General features: G+C 43.3%; 1 protein-coding gene across 2 annotated transcripts in view; it reads left to right on the top strand.

The window, feature by feature from the left end:
- UBXN11 (UBX domain protein 11) overlaps positions 1-15,382 on the top strand; it is a 157,646-nt gene extending 142,264 nt beyond the window's left edge. The window contains exons 11-14 of one of the 2 annotated variants that reach the window (XM_077296598.1): positions 181-284; positions 13,131-13,201; positions 14,376-14,501; positions 14,576-15,382. In XM_077296598.1, the coding sequence (XP_077152713.1) occupies positions 181-284; positions 13,131-13,201; positions 14,376-14,501; positions 14,576-14,738 (464 nt within the window). In that variant the 3' untranslated portion in view covers positions 14,739-15,382. The remainder of the gene's footprint in view (positions 1-180; positions 285-13,130; positions 13,202-14,375; positions 14,502-14,575) is intronic. The other variant, XM_077296597.1, reaches the window with a different exon arrangement.
- Positions 15,383-22,166: the final 6,784 nt, after the last annotated feature.

Below are 22,166 nucleotides of genomic sequence, written 5' to 3'. Positions count from 1 at the left end.
CCTTTTATTGAGCTTTATATGACCTGCATTCCCATATAGATGGCTTAGGAGGCTTGATTCTGACAAAAAAAAATTTAAGTCTGATACTGTCTTTTCAGAATACAACCAATGTAATTAATGGTTTTCTCTCATCACCGATCTGATATTTATGGAATTAAATAATTACATTGGTACTTTTAGGTCCTTGGCTTTCTGTACAACAATTCCTAAACAGACTTCCTAAATCTGTTATCCAAGGTGGTCGAGTCATAGATATCCAGGGTCCAATTAGAGACAACCTGCTGGTATGTATGTTGTCTTGTTTGGTAATCTCATGACTAAAGTTTTCCTCTCTTAACCATTTTATTTAGTAAATTGTATTCTCTCTGATAAAACATTTTAAAATGGGACACGTAAGGCCTTCATACACATTAGACTAATGTGAGATGAACTCACTGAAATCGACTGGTTCGGCACACTGCCTAATGTAGGCTACTGGCTGACACGTTAGCTGGTGACTTTCTTATGGAGAGCTTAGGAACACTCTGCCAAGTGAGCACTACTATATGGGCTCATACCCATTTGCGAGAAAAAAACGGTCCGTAATCTGGACGGAAAAAATTTGACGAGTGCCATGCGGGTGTCATGCGAGTACAATGGGATTTTTCTCACATAGCATCTGTATGACATCCGTATGACATGTGTATGCAATGCGTTTTTTTTCTCTGCAACTATTTTTCTACAATCATTTCCAGGACCATTTACAGTGTTCTATGCCACAGAATGGTAAGGTATCTGTAAAAAACGGATGGCATACGAATGGTCCATATGCCGTGCGATTTCTTTCTCGCACCCATTGACTTGCATTGGTGAGTCTCATCCGAGATACGCAACATGCTGCTATTTTTTTCTCAGTCCAATTTCAGCTGAGTAAAAAAATTGCAGATGAGATGTCACCTATTGAATAACACTGGTCAGAGTGCAATTCGATTTTTATCGGATTGCACTCATCCGTTTTTCTCGCAAATGAGTATGAGCCCTAAGGGCGGTTTTACATTTGCGGTTGTGTCTGCAGCGTTTCTTCCGCAAATATCCGCATGCATTGTGTATTCCTATCTTTAACATTAGGGACGCATTCGTCTGCGATCGTTCGCGTTTTGCCGCGTTTGACGACGCATGCGTCGTTTCGTCGTCTGCGGCTTGTCGAGGAAATGCTACATGTAGTAATTTTTAGAGGCGTCAATTTGCCGCCTGGAAACGTATGTGGTCGATTGTGCAAGGAATGCGCTAAAAAAACGCATTGCTGTCTATATGAACGCATGCGTTCTCAAGCACATGCGTTTGCTTGCGTTCATGAACGCATGCGTTCCGCAAGAGAAAAACATGTCTAGACACTGATTAAGCCACCCCCCACATACAAGGTGATAAAGGGAGGGACTGGACATTTGCAGGTCACTACTCAGCAGACAGCCAAGCAGAGCAGACAGACCACAGCACCTTGGAGCAAACAAGCCTCTGAACAATGTGAGTATATCCTAGCCAATGCCTTTATTTTCTATTTTCTGTCTCTACATTTCTGCCATTTCTTTCTTTCTGCATGCATCAGAATGTCTTCTTATTCTGATGAGGAGCAACGTCCTGGGCCTTCAGAAGTAGAACATGTCAGTGAGGTGAGTACTTGCCTCCTCCGATTGGTAAGTATTCACTGTCACATCTACACATATGACAATTTTTGTTTTTCATTTTTTTAGAGCTCTTCTTCTACTGCGGCAGAGACTGGGCAGGAGCAGCGGAATCAAGGTCGGGTGGCAAGGCGGCAGCGTGTACGTATACAAGGCTGACTGTTTACTGTATCCTCACTTTAGTATTCTTGAATCTTCCTTTCTTTACATTCCTATTTCTTTACATTTTTCTTTTGGAATCCTTTTTTATCTTGACTTTCCTATTCTTGCCATTTCTCAGCCTCTGTTTTCTTTCTTTTCCTTATGTTAATTGACCCAACATTAATGTCTTTATTTAATTTTTAGGTTCCAGAACGGGATGAAGACCTCATAGAAAATGACCTCCTCATCTCCCTGGTCCAGCAGCGAGTCCCGTTGTGGGACACCCGGGATCCACTGCACTCAAACAATGTGACAATCCCGCGCCTATGGAATGAGGTGGCCAAAGCGATGTGGGATGGCTGGGACAATGCCCCGAATCGTGTCCGAAATGCATTTGGTAAGTATTGCACTGCAATGTGAAGCAGCAGAGACCTTGGTCGTGCTCACACAACTGTGTGTGATGAAAGAAACTCTCAGGAGTTTCTCTCATCACACACAGTTGTGTGAGCACGGCCAAAAGTCCATTTTCTGACTATAATGTTTTTTTTTTAACAGTGGCCAAAGTCAAAACACGTTGGCGTTCGATGACGGACTGCTTCAACAAGGACCTGCGTCAAGAGAGCCGTGTTCCCAGTGGTTCTGGAGCAAGGATCAGAAAATACAAATACCATCGCGTTCTGGCATTTTTAAGACCGGTCCTTGCCCAGAGAATGTAAGTATTTTTCCCTTGCATTAGGTTGTATTGTATTGCCATAATCTGTATATTTCTATTCCACAGAATTTTGCGTCTGGTTACTTTTTAGTATTAATTTTCTTTTTCCTTTTTTCACAGCACATGGAGCACTACTGTTGGCCCAGGTTCTGGAGCGGTCCTTCATCAGACAGCCATGGACCCGTCCCAGCCATCCCGCAGCACTGCAGCAAGTGGGCCTGCTACACTAACTGGAGACCAGGAAGCTGGTCCATCAGGTGTTCCCCTTTCCCAGTCCTCTGCCACTGCCCCTTTTTTTTGGGCTCCTCCCGGCAGCGGCAGAGGGCATCGGACAGGTCCCTCATGCCTAAGTTTTTGCACTTGAGCTCGGTTTTTCACGAAGGACTCAAGGCTTTGGGTGACTGAATGGATATTTCACTTAGCCATATGAATACACATATCCAGGAGGTCACCAAAAGCCTTGGCCAAGTAAAAGCCGACCTCCAGAGGCCAGCACATCATTTTTTTAACCAAATTGAGCAGGGCATGTCGGAACACCTTACTCCTGGTCTCCAGCTGAGTGTCATGCAGGCCTGCAATGCTGCTTACGTGCAGGCTATGCAGCAGAGTCGGTATTTTCAGCAGACAGTGGCGGCATATCCACCTGTGCCTTCACTGTCACGATTAACCTCAATGCCGACCTCTGCTGCATACCACTGCACGGCCACCTCTATTCCTAGCACTGCCGGACACCAGTACAGCACCACCACGATGCCGAGTGCTGTTGGACAGCCCACCACCATGACAACCGCTGCTCCTGCTTGGACCTCCTCCACTGACATGACGATGCAGCAGGACCCAGGCATGGCCTTCCGTACCGCCACCGCCACGAAGGTTTGTCTCACCCTTCCAGTACGTCTCAAGCCTCTCATGTGTCAAGCCCTATCCCCAAACTACCAGACCCCTCTAGTTTCATTGCCCCTTCTCCTGCCACCTCTGCGTGGTCCACGGTTAGCCAGGCCTCAGTGCTTCACACCCCCCGTTTACATCACTCTACCCCAAGCCGGCGCAGTTAAAGCCATGACACGCATCCAATATCAGAATCAAAAAAGGCAGCAAATTGGTCCCGCATGTGACCAACTTCAGCAGTTGACCGCAGCGGGTGATGCTGGTAATCGGGCAGTGGGTGTGCAACTGGTTCATCCAGTTCAATGTTGGGTTGTTACTTTGCCATTATATAATTGTGCAGAACCACACAGGCTTTGACCACCTCGTCGACTGTCTCCATTTTTAGATTAATGGCTGATGCAATTTTGAGACTAGAATGCCAAAGGTACACTCTACTGTTCTTTGAGCCCTGGTCAATCTGTAGTTAAAGATCCTCCTAGTGTGGTTCAAGTCCCGACTGGAATATGGCTTCAGTAGGTTTTCACACATCTGAAAGGCCTCATCCCCAACCATAACAAATGGCATCGGTGGACCTTGACTGTTGGGGAGCTGTTGTGGCCGTGGAAAATTAAAATTTTTGCCATACACACGGCGGCCCATATTAGAGTTCTTAAAAGTCTGGGAATCGTTGCCACGGCCAAAAGCTCCAATGTCCACGGCGATGAAGCGACAGTCCGCATCGGCTATTGCCATGAGCACAACAGAAAAATATTTTTTGTAATTGAAGTACTCCGATCCTGTTCTGGCTGGTTTGATAATGCGAATGTGCTTTCCATCAACCGCTCCCAAACAGTTTGGGAAACACACACACTCCCGAATTTTTCCGCAATTTCAAGCCACATGTCCAAGGTGGGTAGGGGTATAAACTCATCCCAGAGTACATTCCACAAAGCCCGGCAGGTGTCCGCAACTATTCCGGACAGGGTGGATATTCCAAGCCGGTATTGGAAGTGGAGGGATGATAAACTCTCTCCGGTTGCCAGAAATCTGTAAGAAAAACAAACAAACAAAAAAATTACAATCTATTCTATTTATGGTGTGGTTACGCTAAAGACAGAAAGGAAAATACCCAAAAAATACATGTCAGAACACCCAAAATTTGGACTATCATTGGTTTAGATTTGGAACGTACCTTAATGTAACCAGAAGACGTTCCTCGGGTGGAATCGCTCTACGGAGCTGGATGTCCTGTCTCCGTATGGCTCCTTGGACACGAGCAAGCAAATCCCGGAACGAGTCTTGCGACATCCTTGTATATTCATGGAATTTCTCCGGGTTGGCATTAAGCTCGCCATACAGCGTGTGATAGGCTCCACGGCTCTCATGTAGTTCGATAATGGGGTGTTTCCAAAAACGCCTACACCGTCTCCTTCTCCATCTTTCGCGATTTCTGTCTTGCTCCCAAGCAAACGCACAGGCAAGAAACAGCTTGATGCTTAAATCCAGGTTGAAATAAAAGCTCTCCATGCGAAGATCCATTCTGACACAGCATACAGGAGCAAAATCTGAAGATTTCAGCTGTTCAAGGGTCTATATATAGAGATTCCATAATACACGCCCTCTGTAGTCCCATTGGCGGTTTCTGGTTATCTAGATTTTTCTCCTGTAAAATTTGTCACCATGCGCACCAAAAATGCAAACGCAGGAAAAAACGCATAGAAAAGCGTGCAAACGCTGCATTTTTTTAACCGCATGCGTTCACGCATGCGTCTAAAAAACGCTACGTTTGTACATGTTTCCATGCATTTTTTCCTGCACTTGCGGATGCGGATTAAACGCCGCGGATTCGAACGGTAATGTGAAACTAGCCTAAATGGGATAGTCGGCTGAGACTCTATCTCTATCTATCTATCAGTCTGCAAACATCATTGGATCAGATCTACACTCAATGTAGATATTAGATTAAAGGGATTTTCCACTTTTCCCGGAAAAAAAAAATGGAAAAGGTAGGGGGAAGTGAAAAGGAATGGGGAAAAAGGGGATCAAAGCAAGAAAAAAGGGGGGAAGAAAAAAGGAGGGAGAAAAAGACCAATGACTTAAGGAAAGAAAGAAAAAATGAAGGAAAATGGAAAAAGCGTAGAAAGTAAAAGAAAGAAAAAAGCGGTAGGAAAAAAAACAAGGAAAGCGAAAAGAAAAAACTGAGGAAAAAAGAAAAGGATCAAAGGAAGACGGGGAAGGGACAATAAAAGGAAATAAAGGGGGTTTCAAGAGGAAAAAGGGGAGAATGGAAAAGGAGAGACAGAAAAATAGCATTGATCATATTACAGATGACTAGATCTCACATGATTGTCATACTCAGGCAATCAGATACCAGGGTTGGGAATATCCCCAGAGTTGGGGTCACATATTACAAAAATACACCTCCACAAGTTTACATATTGATGGCAGTTAGTGTCTCCTACATATGTATAGAAATGAATACAAACAGTATAAGGCCGGGGTCACACTACAGCGTAATACGGAGGAGTGTTCAGCCATAAAAATTCGCATAACACTCGGCCCAATGTTAATCTATGGGGCAGCTTCCATCATCCGTTTTTTTATCGTCCGTATTACACTTGCAAGTGAAATAGCAGCATGCGATTGTCCGCGTATCTCAGCTGAGAAATGCCAATGCAAGTCTATGGGGGCGAGAAAAATATGGATTACACACGGACCATGCATGTGACTTGCGAGAAATTCTCAGGCATTGGCCAGGTGACAGGAAATTGCCTCAGCCATTATTCAGGAAGCTTTGACATGCTAAATAGCCTGGGAAGTTCAACAACAAGCCACCTGCACGCCTCCATGGAGTACAGCAAGATGTCAAGGCAAATTAAGGTGGATCTTCTGATAGATTTGGTGCAGGAGAGGCCCAAAATATGGGATGTCCGTGATGCACATTATGCCGACCGTGCCCTCAAGGACGCCTCATGGAAGCGTACAGTATATGCCGGCAAATGTTTGCTACGTATGAAGAAAGTACACCTCAGGTGCAGCATGAAATGAGTAAGTACTACCCTTATTTTTAAAAAAAATAAGTGGCTTAAAAGGAAGCAACAAATACAAAAAACAACATCATATGTGATGTTATGCTTGCTAGCCTGGCTGTTTTAACCCCTTCATGACCCAGCCTATTTTGACCTTAATGACCTGGCCATTTTTTGCAATTCTGACCAGTGTCCCTTTATGAGGTAATCACTCAGGAACACTTCAAGGATCCTAGTGGTTCTGAGATTGTTTTTTCGTGACACATTGGGCTTCACGTTAGTGGTAAATTTAGGTCGATAATTTTTGCGTTTATTTGTGAAAAAAATGGAAATTTGGCAAAAATTTTGAAAATTTCGCAATTTTCAAATTTTGAATTTTTATTCTGTTAAAGGAGAGAGTTATGTGACACAAAATAGTTAATAAATAACATTACCCACATGTCTACTTTACATCAGCACAATTTTGGAAACAAATTTTTTTTTTGCTAGGAAGTTATAAGGCCGGCGTCACACTGGCGAGTTTTACGGACGTAAGAGCGCAGAAACTACGTCCGTAAAACTCGCATTACATACGGCACAATTATTCTCAATGGGGCTGCTCCTATTAGCCGTATATTACGGTTCAGTATTATACGGCTTTCTACGGCCGTACAGAATCGCAGCATGCTGCGTTTGTCAGCGTATTGCGCAAAAAAATCGCTAATGAAAGTCTATGGGGGCGAGAAAAATACGGATTCCACACGGACCTGCAGTGTGACTTGCGAGAAATACGCAGCGGTGTTAGTGAAAAGTCGGTAATTCAATTGCCGGCTTTTCATTTCTCCTGCACAAACCCGACAGGATATGAGACATGGTTTACATACAGTAAACCATCTCATATCCCCTTTTTTTTTGCATATTCCACACTACTAATGTTAGTAGTGTGTATGTGCAAAATTTCAGCGCTGTAGCTGCTGAAATAAAGGGTTAAATGGCGGAAAAAATTGGCGTGGGCTCCCGCGCAATTTTCTCCGCCAGAATGGTAAAGCCAGTGACTGAGGGCAGATATTAATAGCCAGGAGAGGGTCCATGGTTATTGGCCCCCCCGTGGCTAAAAACATCTGCCCCCAGCCACCCCAGAAAAGGCACATCTGGAAGATGCGCCTATTCTGGCACTTGGCCACTCTCTTCCCACTCCCTGTAGCGGTGGGATATGGAAGGGTTAATGCCACCTTGCTATTGGAAGGTGACATTAAGCCAGATTAATAATGGAGAGGCGTCAATTATGACACCTATCCATTATTAATCCAATTGTTGGAAAGGGTTAAAAAACACACACACACACACACATGATTTAAAAGTATTTTAATGAAATAAACACAGCGGTTGTTGTAATAATTTATTGTTCTCTCAATCCATCAGGAACACCCTCGCTTGGAAAAATAATAAACGCACAAGATACATACCTTCTGGTGAACCGTCTCGTCCCACGATGTAATCCATCTGAAGGGGTTAACTAATATTACAGGCAGGAGCCCTGCTAAATGCAGCGGTGCTCCGTGCCTGTAATCCCCGGCGAATGAATGAAATGTAGGTCATTGACCTACATTTCCTTCAGTCGCGGTGATGCGCCCCCTGGTGGATGTCCTCATATGACCTGGAGCGTGGGAAAAAGTTCCCAGGCTGCAGTTCATGAGAACATCCACCAGAGGGCGCCTCACCGCGACTCAATGTAAGTACAGATCACTGCTTTCCTTTCAGCACCCGGGGATTACAGGCACGAGCGAGTGGTTTATCGCAGCTCGTGCCTGTAATATTAGTTAACCCCTTCAGATGGATTACTTCGTGGGACGAGACGGTTCACCAGAAGGTATGTATCTTGTGCGTTTATTATTTTTCCAAGCGAGGGTGTTCCTGATGGATTGAGAGAACAATAAATTATTACAACAACCGCTGTGTTTATTTTATTAAAATACTTTTAAATCATGTGTGTGTGTGTTTTTTAACCCTTTCCAACAATTGGATTAATAATGGATAGGTGACATAATTGACGCCTCTCCATTATTAATCTGGCTTAATGTCACCTTCCAATAGCAAGGTGGCATTAACCCTTCATTACCCCATATCCCACCACTACAGGGAGTGGGAAGAGAGTGGCCAAGTGCCAGAATAGGCGCATCTTCCAGATGTGCCTTTTCTGGGGTGGCTGGGGGCAGATGTTTTTAGCCACGGGGGGGCCAATAACCATGGACCCTCTCCTGGCTATTAATATCTGCCCTCAGTCACTGGCTTTACCACTCTGGCGGAGAAAATTGCGCGGGAGCCCACGCCAATTTTTTCCGCCATTTAACCCTTTATTTCAGCAGCTACAGCGCTGAAATTTTGCACATACACACTACTAACATTAGTAGTGTGGAATATGCAAAAAAAAGGGGATATGAGATGGTTTACTGTATGAAAACCATGTCTCATATCCTGTCGGGTTTGTGCAGGAGAAATGAAAAGCCGGTAATTGAATTACCGGCTGTTCACAGATATCGCGCTGAATGAAATCTAAATACAGAATATATATATGTGTCTCAATGACATATATATATATATATATACTGTATGCATGTTTTCCCGAACATTTGAGCACATAAATCCATTAGATGTCGGTTTTGCAAGCCTGCGCGAAAATCTCGCAGTACGGATGCCATACGGATTACATACGGAGGATGCCATGCGCAAAATACGCTGACACACCCTGACTACGGATCACTATTTTGGGAACATTTCTCCGTATTACGGCCGTAGTACGGACGTAAAAAACGGACCGTATTGTCTTACGCCGAGTGTGACGCCGGCCTAAGGGTTACAATTTGACCAGCGATTTCTCACTTTTACAACGAAATTTACAAAACCATTTTTTTAGGGACCACCCCACATTTGAAGTCAGATTGAGGGGTCTATATGGCTGAAAATACCCAAAAGTGACACCATTCTAAAAACTGCACCCCTCAAGGTGCTCAAAACCACATTCAAGAAGTTTATTAACCCTTCAGGTGCTTCACAGCAGCAGAAGCAACATGGAAGGAAAAAATGAACATTTACAAAATGTACATGGGACGAATCTGCCAGCCGGCAGATTCGGCGTGCGCACTGCGCATGCGCCCGCCATTTTGGAAGATGGCGGCGCCCATGGAACAGACGGATGGACACCTGGAGGCTCGGTAAGTATGAGGGGGGGGATTGGAGCACAGGGGGGGGATCGGAGCACAGGGGGGGATCGGAGCACGGGGGAGTGGGATTGGAGTACAGGGGGAGCAGACAGGAGGACTGGGGAGCGGACAGGAGGGAGGACTGGGGAGGAGATCGGTGGCGATGGTGGGGGGGCAGATCAGGGTTTCCAGCCATGTCTGATGATATTGCAGCATCGGCCATGGCTGGATTGTAATATTTCACCACTTTTCATAGGTGAAATATTACAAATTGCTCTGATTGGCTGTTGCACTTTCAACAGCCAATCAGAGCGATCGTAGCCACGTGGGGGCAAAGCCACCCCCCTGGGCTAAATTACCACTCCCCCTGTCCCTTCAGATCGGGTGAAATTGGAGTTAACCCTTTCACCCAATCTGCAGGGACGCGATCCCTCCATGACGCCACATAGGTGTCACAGGTCGGATTGGCACCGACTTTCATGACGCCTACGTGGCGTCACATGTCGGGAAGGGGTTAAACTTTACACTTGTCAAGTAGCATGCCACATTAGGCTTTAACCTACATTTGCCTATAGTTGCTCTGTCATCCTAATGTGACAAATTTTTTGGTTAACTTTGTAGTGTCTGATGTCATGAGACGGTGGCGGAGCTGCCATGACCAGTTCCACAGAGAGCGACAGAATCGGGACAGGAGTGGTTCAGAGGGACCCAAAAAGAGAAAATATATTTGCTATGATAGGTTAAATTTTCTGGCTCCAGTTCTTGATCTCCGTCCGTAAGTGCTTGAACTACCTGTCCCGCACTGCCAATGATGACGGAGAAGAGGCATATGCACGGAGTCAGGCACACTATCTCCACCCAATCCCCAGAGAAGTGAGGTTGCGAGCCAGAGGTGCGCTTCAAATAGTTTTAGATGCTTGCACCCCACCCAATAACCCTATTCCTATATTGTCTTACCTTGAAAGATGGCAACTTTCAAGGCAAAACATTCTCCAAATGGCTGCACAACCAGAGGAGAACACAAGATCTGAGAGTGAACCCCCTCCCACACGCAGTCCTTCACCACAAATACCTGAAGGCACAATACAACATTGGCCACAATATGCTCAATTTATGCCACCAGCTGCACATCACCAGTATGGCCACTTGACCATACCCAGTGTAGGAGAGTGGCCAGTGGTCAGACTGGCCGCAGTAGAAACATAGACTTTCACGAAGGTGATGCTCCGGGCGCGCATTGATCTCGTGCCTCTGAACGGAATCAATTTGCATGGGCACCTCCTCCACCTCCTGAGATGTCTTACCTGCAGGCTCTTTGGAAGGAAGGGAAAAGTTAGAAATACGGTTATATGCAGCAAACTTCTCCTGCGTACGCTCAGTAAGGCGAATGTCAATGCGCACTCAGTGCTGTATAAATGTCTCTAGCTCTTGTGGTCACTGAGAGCGAGCTAGTTCGTCTTTTACAATACTAGACAGACCCCTTTTAAAAATAGGCAATTGTGCATAACTGTCCCAATTGGTATCTACCGCTAATCTCCTGAATTCAGTAGCATACTCAATAACAGAACGTTTTGCCTCGTGTAAAGACAATAAAGCAGATTCAGCGGTTGCATGGCGATTAGGATCATCAAACATTAATGCCATAGCGGCCAAGAAATCATCCAAGTTATTTAACCGTGGGTCACGAGACTCACTCATCGGATTCGCCCAGGCGAGCGCTCATGCGGTCAGCAGCATTATTACACACAATACTTTGGATCTATCATTAGGAAAATGGTCAGCATGCACATCAAAATATAGCATACATTGATTCAAAAAGCCACGAAATTTGTCGCGATCACCATTAAATCTGAATGGGGGCAACTTAGGTGGGCTAGCTGGTGGCGGTTGCCCAGAGGGAAAAGTCGCTTGTGCAGCCATTTGCGTGCTTATGTCCTGAAAAGCCCGTCCGTACTGGGACTCTATGCCAGCAAGTTTGTTTTTCTGGGCTGCCATGCAGGTGCTTAAGTCCTGCAAAGTCTGTCCAAACACTTGTTGTTGTGTTCAAAGCTTCCAAACTTCCTTTGAAGACCTTCCACATCTTTCTGCAGTGATCTAATTATGGAAAACACCTGCTCTAGTCTGCTTTCTGCAGTCATTGTTCCAGCAGTCTCCTTTTTTTTTTTTTTTTTTTTAGGCTAGAGTATCCTGTAATAATTATAGGGGATAACTCAGGAGACTCTTTGCATGGAACAAGACAACTACAGGACACAGTTTCATAAGTGGTAAAGTCTATATTATCACACGGTGATTCAAACAGGTGCAGAGAGACACTCCAGTCCACAACACTTGGAGTAAATATTAAATGCAGCTTAGCAGTCTATATGAAACTTCAGAGGAAAATGCAATCACGCAGAAAGTCTATGAAGCACAATTATTCTTGAGGATACTTGACATGAATAAGTCCTTCTTAGTCCAAAACACAGATAGATATGCTTATACGGCAGTTCAAATAATATCTTCGCTCAACCAGGGAGGCCTGGGTAATAGTCTCAGGTTCTTGCCAAGCAGCAACAGCTTACATGTCCAGCAAATGCAGATGGAAGTAAACACGAGCAGCAGATGAAGGAGGATTACTGGAACTGGTGTATGCAGCAGGAACTCAGAGCAGAGTAGCAAGATAACCCCACAGGTTCACAGGAGCAGGTATATAGCCAGGGAGTCTCCAGAGGTCAGGAGCTGGATGCAAGGCAGAATACTCTAGCACAGACTGAAGGCTGGGGTGGAGTTTTATAGCAGGAAGACACAGTGCACGAGACCAAAGACGCCATCTTGGAAAAGGGCAGTAATGCACAAAAAATAATAAAAAATGTTCAGAGTCCTAACAGTATGTAGTATGTATGCAGTATGTATGTATGTAGTATGTTGTATGTATGTAGTATGTATGTTGTATGTATGTAGTATGTATGTTGTATGTATGTAGTATGTATGTAGTATGTTGTATGTTTGTATGTATTATGTATGTATGTAGTATGTATGTTGTATGTATGTATGTAGTATGTATGTAGTATGTATGTTGTATGTAGTATGTTGTATATATGTAGTATGTATGTAGTATGTATGTAGTATGTAGTATGCATGTTGTATGTATGTAGTATGTTGTATGCATGTTGTATGTATGTAGTATGTTTTTTTTGCATTCAACACGTTAGCTGGATGATGGGACTACTACTGTCCCATCATTGGCTAATGTGTCAATCACTGTCATTGTAGCAGGCATAGCCCGATGGGACTTGTAGGCAAATTTATTGCCATAGAGAGAGTAAGATTAGAAATTTCCAAACACATATGAAGCCAATAACATAATTTGAGGTGTTGAATTAAGGATCTAACCATGTTACATTTTTAGTTAATGCAACACACATTTTAAAGAGATTGTTTCTTTCTAAAATTGCTATTTAACATGTACCGGTATATCACTGACTACTGTCATTCTTGTTGTAAATATTTCAGTACGCCAGGAGATTTATCTAATCTGTCTCTTTTTATGCGCATATTTCAGGGACCCAAAGCCGATGAGAAAACACAAGAAACCCTCGTAGAGTCTCCACTCCTATTGTCAATGAACAAGGGGTAATTTATTTGAAATTAGAACATATTTTGGGATTTTTTTTATAATATAACATTTCTTATTTGCGTCAAAACAATCTTTTCTGAATTAATCTAGAGGCTGTGTTGAGAGTTAGTAACTTTATCTTAAAGGAAATGTATTGTCAGAATATGACCTATTGTTTCAATCAAGGATTTATGTTTCAAGAATTATCTCTAATTTCCCATAAAAAAAAATAAGTTACAATATTGCAGTTTTCACATTGGCCACTAAGCCTAATAATTAGCTCATATTTCAGTCACGTAGAGATCTCAGCCACTATTTCATTATCAGCACAAGCAGGATTACAATGAAGAGTGACATCTCTATAATTAGTCCAAGGCCGATAACAGCAGAAATCAGCTCATGTCCTCCCCTTCCCTGCACATTTTAGAATTTTTGTTGTGCTTACTTATATAGCACCATCATATTCCACAGCACTTTACAGGCATTATTATTACTTTTCTCAATGGGGCTCACAATCTAAATTCCCTATCAGTATGTCTTTGGAATGTGGGAGGAAACCGGAGTACCAGGAGTAAATACATGTAAACAAGGGAAGAACATGCAAATTCCTTGCAGGTTTTGTCCTTGGTGGGATTTGAACCCAAGACCACAGTGCTGCAAAGCAACAGTGCTAACCACTGAGCTCCATTGCTGTCCAATTGACTTCTGCACAGATTACAGAGCATGCCCATAGAATTTATTGAGCATTTATAGCACGTTTTTATATGGTCTATGTAAATTACATCTCTGAACTGCTAGCCCCTAGCTGCACTATGACATGTATGTGGCGTGTTTATTGATTAGTGCAAGTGGTCATTTCTCAAGTTTGCTGAGGGTGCCCGTGTTGGTCAGGCAATTTCGGCACCCGCGAGACTCTATGCATACCAGAGCAACCTCAGCAAACTCGAGTAACGAACACTTGTGCTCATCACTAGTTGTGTGGAAGAGTAATTGACAGCTTTTTTTAGTTTCCCTACTTAGAAATATACGTGAGAAACATTTTACATTTTGTTTGTTTTTTTCAGTTTGTACTGTTTAAGGTCATTGCTTCTATTTAAGGACATTTTTAAAAAAATAACGCAATTTTTTTTGTTTCTTACTGCATACTGAGAATTGGATTGGCTTTTTTAAACACATTTTTATTAACGTCAGATCCCAGTCAAATGCAGTTGCGTGCACCCTACGAATCAAGTCTGAGACTGGAGATCACACTTACAAGGTGCAAATGTTACCCACTGAGACCATTGGAGACCTGCAAGCCCTCCTTTCACTGCATGCGTGAGTACTGCTCCTGAATACGCTGTATTTGCTCAGTTGCTGCATTACCAAAGCTTTTCATTTTTTATTAACAGAGCTTCTGATGTTTCATCCTGTGATATAATCAGTGGATTCCCCCACCATGTTTATGACAATTACTCTTGTACTCTTCAAGATGCAGGACTTGTACCAAACGCATTGCTCCTACTTAGAAGAAAGAAGCCAAAAGACACTGAAAACATAAGAAATTTCTCATGACAAAACAACTGTGTGTTTTTTAAAAGTGTTAATGTAACACATAAGACAGATAATTATTACACTTGCATTCATTACTAATATCAGTGGCGTATCTAGGGGCGGCAGCCGTGGCAGGGGGGCGCAGTCGGGCCGCCTAATTCGGCGGTCCGCAGTGTCTCCCCCGGTGGCTGCATTCTGCCGCCCCCAGTCTGGGAGTCAGCTGTTCTCTGTGCCGACTGTCAAGCTGACAGCCGGCACAGAGAAGCTGCAGAGCGCCGGCTCCCAACGTGTGCAGAGGTGGAGGGGGGCCCCTGCAGAGTGGCTGCGGCGGGCAGGGAGAAATCCCTGCAGCTCCGCTGCCCAGCAATCTGTCTTCCTGCTTCCTCTCACACAGACGCGCCGCTGGAGAACGTCATCATTCAGCGGCCGGCTGTGTCAGAGGAAGGCGATGAGATGCTGCGGCAGAGCGCGAGGAGAGGTGTATGTGAATGTGTGTGTGTGTGTGTGTGTGTGTGTGTGTGTGTGTGTGTGTGTGTGAATGTGTGTGTGTGAATGTGTGTGTGTATGTGAATGTGTGTATGTGAATGTGTGTGTGTGTGTGTGTGAGAATGTGTGTGTGAATGTGTGTATGTGTGTGAGAATATGTGTATGTGAATGTATGTGTGTATGTGTGTATGTGAGTGTGTGTGAATGTGTGTGTGTGTGTGTGTGTGTGTGTGAATGTGTGTGTGTGAGAGAATGTGTGTGTGTATGTGAATGTGTGTATGTGTTTGTGTGTGTTTGTATGTGAATGTGTGTATGTGTGTGGCTCAGTATTGGGTGTGTGTGTGTGTGTATCGCGCTGCAGGGGAATGTGCAGAGAAGTGAATGCTGTGTGTGGGGAGGAGAGGGCAATGATGGGGCTGACGGGGAGAGCGCAATGATGGGGATGGTGGGGGAGGAGAGGGCAATGATGGGGCTGACGGGGGGCATATGTCCTTGGGGGGGGGGGGCCAAAATGAACTCTTGCCCCGGGTGCCAGAAACCCTATATGCACCTCTGACTAATATAATATGTTTTATCTGAATGTACAAATGTATGCAGGAAAAAAAGGGAGCATAAGTAATAATTTGATCATGCCGCAAATAACTCGATTTGACAAAGTTGAAGCAATCAGGTAATTCTGCAGTTACTCACATGCACAAAGTTCGGCATCTCACATCTGTCTCACCTGGTGTGGTATTCCTATAGTAAGTATTCTGTGTGTACCAGGGTAATTCATAGGAATTCCCACAGGAAAATTTACCATTGCGCATAAGAAGAACCTCTTCTATCCTCCAATAACCAGAGCAAAGAAACTTGCTAAAAGCATCTTACATTCTGATGGACTTGATCCAGCCTTTTAACATTTTGTTGCACATGAATGGCTGGCCTATAATAGTTCAAGCTTGGCCAGCAGAGATTCAACAATTCTTTCAGATGCTCCATCTCCTCTTCTGCTTTCCTATTTTGCGAGAACCCCGTTTACATATTGCAGAAAAATCAACACAAAATATTAGAGCTCCATGCTTGAGATCGCTGGTCAATCCTGACAAAATAAACAACTTGTATCTAAAGTTTATGAGCAATTTACAGGATTTACTGAAATGGCTATAAATGACAGCATTCCACGTGGATTCCAGGGTTGTAACTTTTGGTATCCCAAGTGATTTAAATGGGGAAAAGCACCTATAGAACGCATGAATACTAGTTGAAACTATGGATGTGATCCCACATCACCATAGAAAAATATGTAGAATTGAGAGTTCTCAGTGGTTGATACCTTTTAATGGCTAACTGAAAAGATGGTAACAAATTGCAAGCTTTCGAGACTACTCAGGTCTCTTCATCAGTCATAGACTAAAAGAAATTCTGGAGAATCACATATTTATGCACAACACAGCACAGAAAAATGCCAGCGATAAGACAGGTGACGTGAAGCAGAATTACCAATGTGTGAGTGATAAACAGTTATGTCCATAAATAGTGGAGGAGTTCATAGGTAAGGAATGTTTTATTGTCCTCTGATTGGGGTCTGGTTCTGTTGTGATGACCCCACATGGTCTGAGGAGCAAATTCCTTAGTTAATGTAAAAAGACATAAATCCATGCACTGAGAGTGTCAAAGGTCATTGTCGGCTTATATTCTCATACTCTTCTGTCTCTCTTAGGTTTGAAGTTACCTTTTAATACAAGTAATTTCATGTTCATAATGTTATGATTGGGGAGACAAAAATGTATTGCCACAGGTAGATCCATTCTTTTTTCTCTTATTGTATGGCAATGAGAGTTCATCCTTGTTCTCAGTTTCTGCCCTGTCTCCCCCACATACAGACCCCCAGTTGGACATTTAGTACAAATAATTAAGTACACCACATTAGAAGTGACGCAGCTGAAAGTACCTGGTATCTTGTAGTCCTGATGTGAATTGGGGATCTTTATCTTGTCCGTGGTCATTATAAATGGACAGGTTTTACATTTTTTTTTGTTGCAAGGAAAGGTTCCTGCAGCTGTTGGAGAAGACAGCGAGCTTCTGATAATGATGCTTCTTAGATTTGGGGGCTGCCTAAAACACAGTAGTGGGGGGTCTGGAAAAATGGATTTAACCCCACCTCAGTTACATCCATACATCCTTCCTCTCCTAATCCCCTTCATTTTAAGTAGTTGGATCATCTGATCTCCAGTTTGACATCCTGTTCATTACACGCATTAATCTGTAGGCAAGATGTCAATCTTTGGCCTTTTGTGAACTACAGGATCAGCATTACCTCTAGCTCTTGAACTCTTCTCCATGATTCCCCCTCCCTGATCATTAGTATTTCATTGAGTGCAGCTAAAGGTCTTAGTTAAGCCTTAAATCTGTTGTCCGAATACTTAAAATGCCATTGTATATATCTACACTTTTGTAGCTTGCTTTATTTTAAAATGCCCTACTCTTCTGACTATACAGCTATTTTTTACTATTTTACTGCCTGTGACATTTGTGGAGTCCAAAACAAGACCTCATCCAGAGGATGTCCCTACACTCGCTTCTCCCTTTCATCACCCTGCTTGGAGCAAGACATCATCAGGGAGCAGTGCTGCTGTCAGTTACCACATTTCTTTCATAGTCACCCTCTCAAGACAGCCAGAGGCAATAGCTATGATAGAAACTAGAAAATGTCACCTCAGTGGCGGATCACTCTGTCACTGCTGACCAGTGGCTTGCTTATCTGAAACAGATTTTCAGGGGTCGGTGATAGCAGTGTTCGAACACCGATGTTGCTCCTTGATGATGACGCATATCAGGGTGATGATAGAAGCAGGATAAATGAAGGTAGTGCTGTCCCACACTGCAGCTGTGGTCACCTCTTTCACAATTTCTGTCGGAACTTGGCTATGATGGAAGGTGTGGTAAGTGACCTGATTCAGGAAAAGATGATAGAAGGGAGAAATGAGTGTAAAGCCATACTAGTGATTATGTCTCCCCTCAAATTTAATGTCACAGGAGGGGGAAAAAAAACACATATAGGCAATAGCTGAAATAGCTGAATAGGGAGAAGAGTAGAACATTTTAAAATAAAACAAATCACAAAAAGTAGTTAGAGGTTAAAAATAGATATTTATAAAGGGCATTCTAACCTCTTAATGACTTATGACCAACTATGCCGGGAGGCTACCTACCTTTGATGCGGGCTCCTACTCTGAGCCCGCATCTTTCCCTGCAGGTAATGGCTGCGATATTCATACATCATTTGCCTCTAGCAGCCTCGGGTGGAGTGGACTTCTGCCTATGGCTTTTAAGCTGTTAAATGTTGCTGTCAATCTGTGACAGCGGCATTTACAGTGTAACAGCAGGGAGCACACTGCTCTATCCCCTGGTCAGCATTCCCGCGATGCACCGATATGTTGCCATGACAGCCAGGGGTCTGCTGAAGTGCTGAAGACCCCTGTGTCTGTCATCACTGTACTCGTGTGAAAGCCAGCGTGTGGCTGGCGTGCAAAAGGAGACCATGATTTCTGCTAATGCTGTGACATTGCTGTGTACAGCGCAAATGATCAGATGATCAAAACAGGTTCAAGTCCCCTAAGGGGAATAACAAATACAGTAAAAAAAAAAAGTTTGAAATATTTAAAAAATAAAAGTTCACGTCACCCCACTTTTTCCCCCATTTACAAATTAATGAAAAAATACCAAATGTGTATTACTGCATTCGAAAAAGTCTGATCTATTATAATACAAAATAAATTAAGTTAACGACATAATGAGAAAAAGACAACAGAATTGCAGTTTTTTGGCCATTTCAACATAAAAAAATATAATAACAGGTGATCAAATACCCCACCATGATGTCAATAAAAACATCAGCTTAGGTAGCAAAAAACAAGCCTCCACACAGCAGTATATCCTGAAAATTGAAAACGTTACGGTTCCTGGAAAGCGGCAACATAAGCAGTTTTTTTTGCATGTTTGGTATCTGCATATACTCGTACTGACCTGGAGAATCATATTGCCATGTCAGTTTTACTGTAAAATCAATTGCAGGTTTTTTTTTGCCACACTTTGATTTTTTTCCTGCTTTCCAGTACATCATGTGATAAAATGATTGTGTCATTCAAAACAACTTCCCTTAAAAAACAAGATTTCAGACTGCTATACTGATGGAAAAATAAAATTATGGCTCTCTTAATGAAGGGAGAGGAAAAAACGAAAGTGCAAAAATGAAAAAAATTGCCTAGTTCTTAAGGGGTAAAGAGGTCGTCCATTACTCAGACATCCTCCCTCTGAATCCCTATGTTTCCCCCAGTAAAGTAATAATGCATGCTCACTGCCAATGCTGGAGCTGTTGCAGTGGTGTAGACACTACAATACACTTTATTGATCCTGGGGGAAATTACGGTATTACAGCAGCAATACAAACAGCAGTACATAAAATATTAGGACACAAATCTTGCACAAGTATGCCAACATTACATAACAAATAAATGTGGGTAGTTCAGGTATATAAGTCACTGTTAATTGACATTAGTACACCAGCAGTCAGTCATTATTGTCTATCACCCTTAGGAAATTATTATACATCCCCATAGCAGTAGGTACAAACGATTTCCTGAATTTCCCCTTCTTACACCTTAGTAGGATTAGACTGCTGCCGAATGTGCTCTTCTGCTTCAAGAACAGCTCGTATAGTGGGTGTGTATTATTGTTCATTATAGCTCTACACTTCTTCTGAATTCTATCCTCCAATATCTCCTCAAAATAGTCCAGATGGAGGCCAACAGCCGCACTTGCCTTCTTGATAAGTTTGTGGAGCTTATTAGCATCAGATACTCACACGCTACTGCCCCAGCATTTGATAGCAAAAAAAATGGGGCTTGCCACAACGGACTGGTAAAACATTTCCAGCATTTTACTGCACACATTGAATGACCTGAGCTTCTGAAAAAAGTACAGTTTGCTCTTTCCCTTCTTGTAAACCTTTTCTGTATGACACCTCCAATCAAGTTTACTGTCAAGGTGAACCCCCAAATATTTGTAGCTCTCAACAATCTCAACCTCCTGGCCAGCAATATTGATCGGTAAGTAATCTTCCTTTTTCCTTCTATAACTCACCACCAACTCCTTGGTTTTCTTTGCATATAGTTCTAGACAGTCCGGCACAAAGTCAGAAACCACCCTTCTGTATTCCTCCTTCTCCCGCCCCCCCACAATGCCCCCTACAATCACTGAGTCATCTGAGAATTTTTGGAGGTGACAAAAATCTGATTTACACTGAAAGTCAGCTATATACAATGTGAAGAGGAAGGATGACAGCACTGTACCCTGAGGGGCTTCAACACTGCTCCATACACTGACAGATACCACCTCCCCCATCCTTACAAACTGCGGCCTGTCTGTCAGGTAGTCGTTTATCCAGTTCACCATCCCCTCATCTACCGCCATATCAGTCAGCTTATTACATAGTAAGGGCGGCAGTAAGGTATTGAAAGCACTTGAGAAGTCAAAGAACATGGTGCGCACTACAGTTCCATCATTGTCCAAGAATGAATGTATTGTATGTAGCAGAGACACTACACCATCATCCACCCCTAATCTCTGCTGGTACGCAAACTAGGGGGTCAGTAAAAGCCCTCACCCTCGGACTCAAGTAGGCGAGTATTATTCTCTCCAAGGACTTCATAGCATGTGATGTTAAGGCCACTGGACGATAGTCTTGTAGGGAAGTTGGAAAAGTGGTCTTAGGAACCGGCAGCAGGCAGGTGGTCTTCCACAGTTCTGGTACACCCTGTGATTGAAGGCTCCAGTTAAACAGGTGCTGGAAGACAGTACACAGTTTGTTTGCACATGCTCTAAGGACACGTGGGCTGAGGCCATCATGCCCAGCTGCTTTGCAATAACTAGTCTACTAAACTGTTTCTCACGTCGCTTAGGGAGACAGTGAAAGCAGGCAGTTTATCCCCAATAAAGTTTCCCAGCTCCATCCCCCATTCCTGATGGCGCTGTGCTTGTGTTGGTGAATCTGTTGAAAAACTCATTCATTTCATTAGCCAAGGGCAAATCCACTTCCCCACGCTTTGCCTTAAACCCAGTTAGCTGTTTCATGCCAGACCACACCTCCATGGAATTGTGTGACAATTTATTATTTATTTGAATAGGAACGCTTCACGGGCATTCTTAATTTTCCCCTTTAAGTCCCTTTGTATCAGTTTCAGTTTCTTTGTTCAGTTTACTTTGTTCTTTAGACATCGGACTCCCTCCCTTTGATGTGGGCTCTGGCGCTGAGCCCACATCTTTCCCAGGACATGTCATGTTCAAAACGTGCCCACAATAGCCGCTGGTGGAATCGTGATCCACCCGCAGCTATTAACCAGTTAAGTGCCGCTGTCAAACTGACAGCGGAATTTAAATTGTGCTTCCGGCCACTGGTTCATTGGCATGACAACCAGAGGTCTCTCTGGTTGTCAGTACCTGCTTGCTGTGAGCGCCACTCAGTGGTCGTTGCTCATAGCAAGTGAGTAATTCAGCTACATATAGGGGATCTGATCATCACATATATGTAGCTGAGCCGATCGGGTTGTGGCAGCTTCTAGTCTCCCATGGAGACTATTGAAAAATGCCAAAAGTTGAAAAAAATGTTTTTAAAAATATATAAAAGTTCAAATCACTTAAAATATTCAAATCAAATCAATAAAAATAAAGATTATTATTATAAATCACCCCCCTTTTGCTCCATTCAAAATAAAAAAATCAAACATACACATATGTATCGTCGCCTTCAGAATTGCCCGATGAATAAAAAAAAGAATTAACTTGATCGCTAAACGGCGTAGCGAGAAAAAGTAAAAACTCCAGAATTAAGGTTTTTTGCTCGCGGCAACATTGCATTAAAATGCAATAACGGGCGATCAAAAGATCGCGATCAAAAGATGGTATCTGCACCAAAATGATATT

The sequence above is a fragment of the Ranitomeya variabilis genome, chromosome 3 (genome assembly GCF_051348905.1).
Source record: "Ranitomeya variabilis isolate aRanVar5 chromosome 3, aRanVar5.hap1, whole genome shotgun sequence".
NCBI lineage: Eukaryota > Metazoa > Chordata > Amphibia > Anura > Dendrobatidae > Ranitomeya > Ranitomeya variabilis.
The sequence above is the reverse complement of the archived record's forward strand: the minus strand, read 5'-3'. Positions and strand labels throughout refer to the sequence as shown.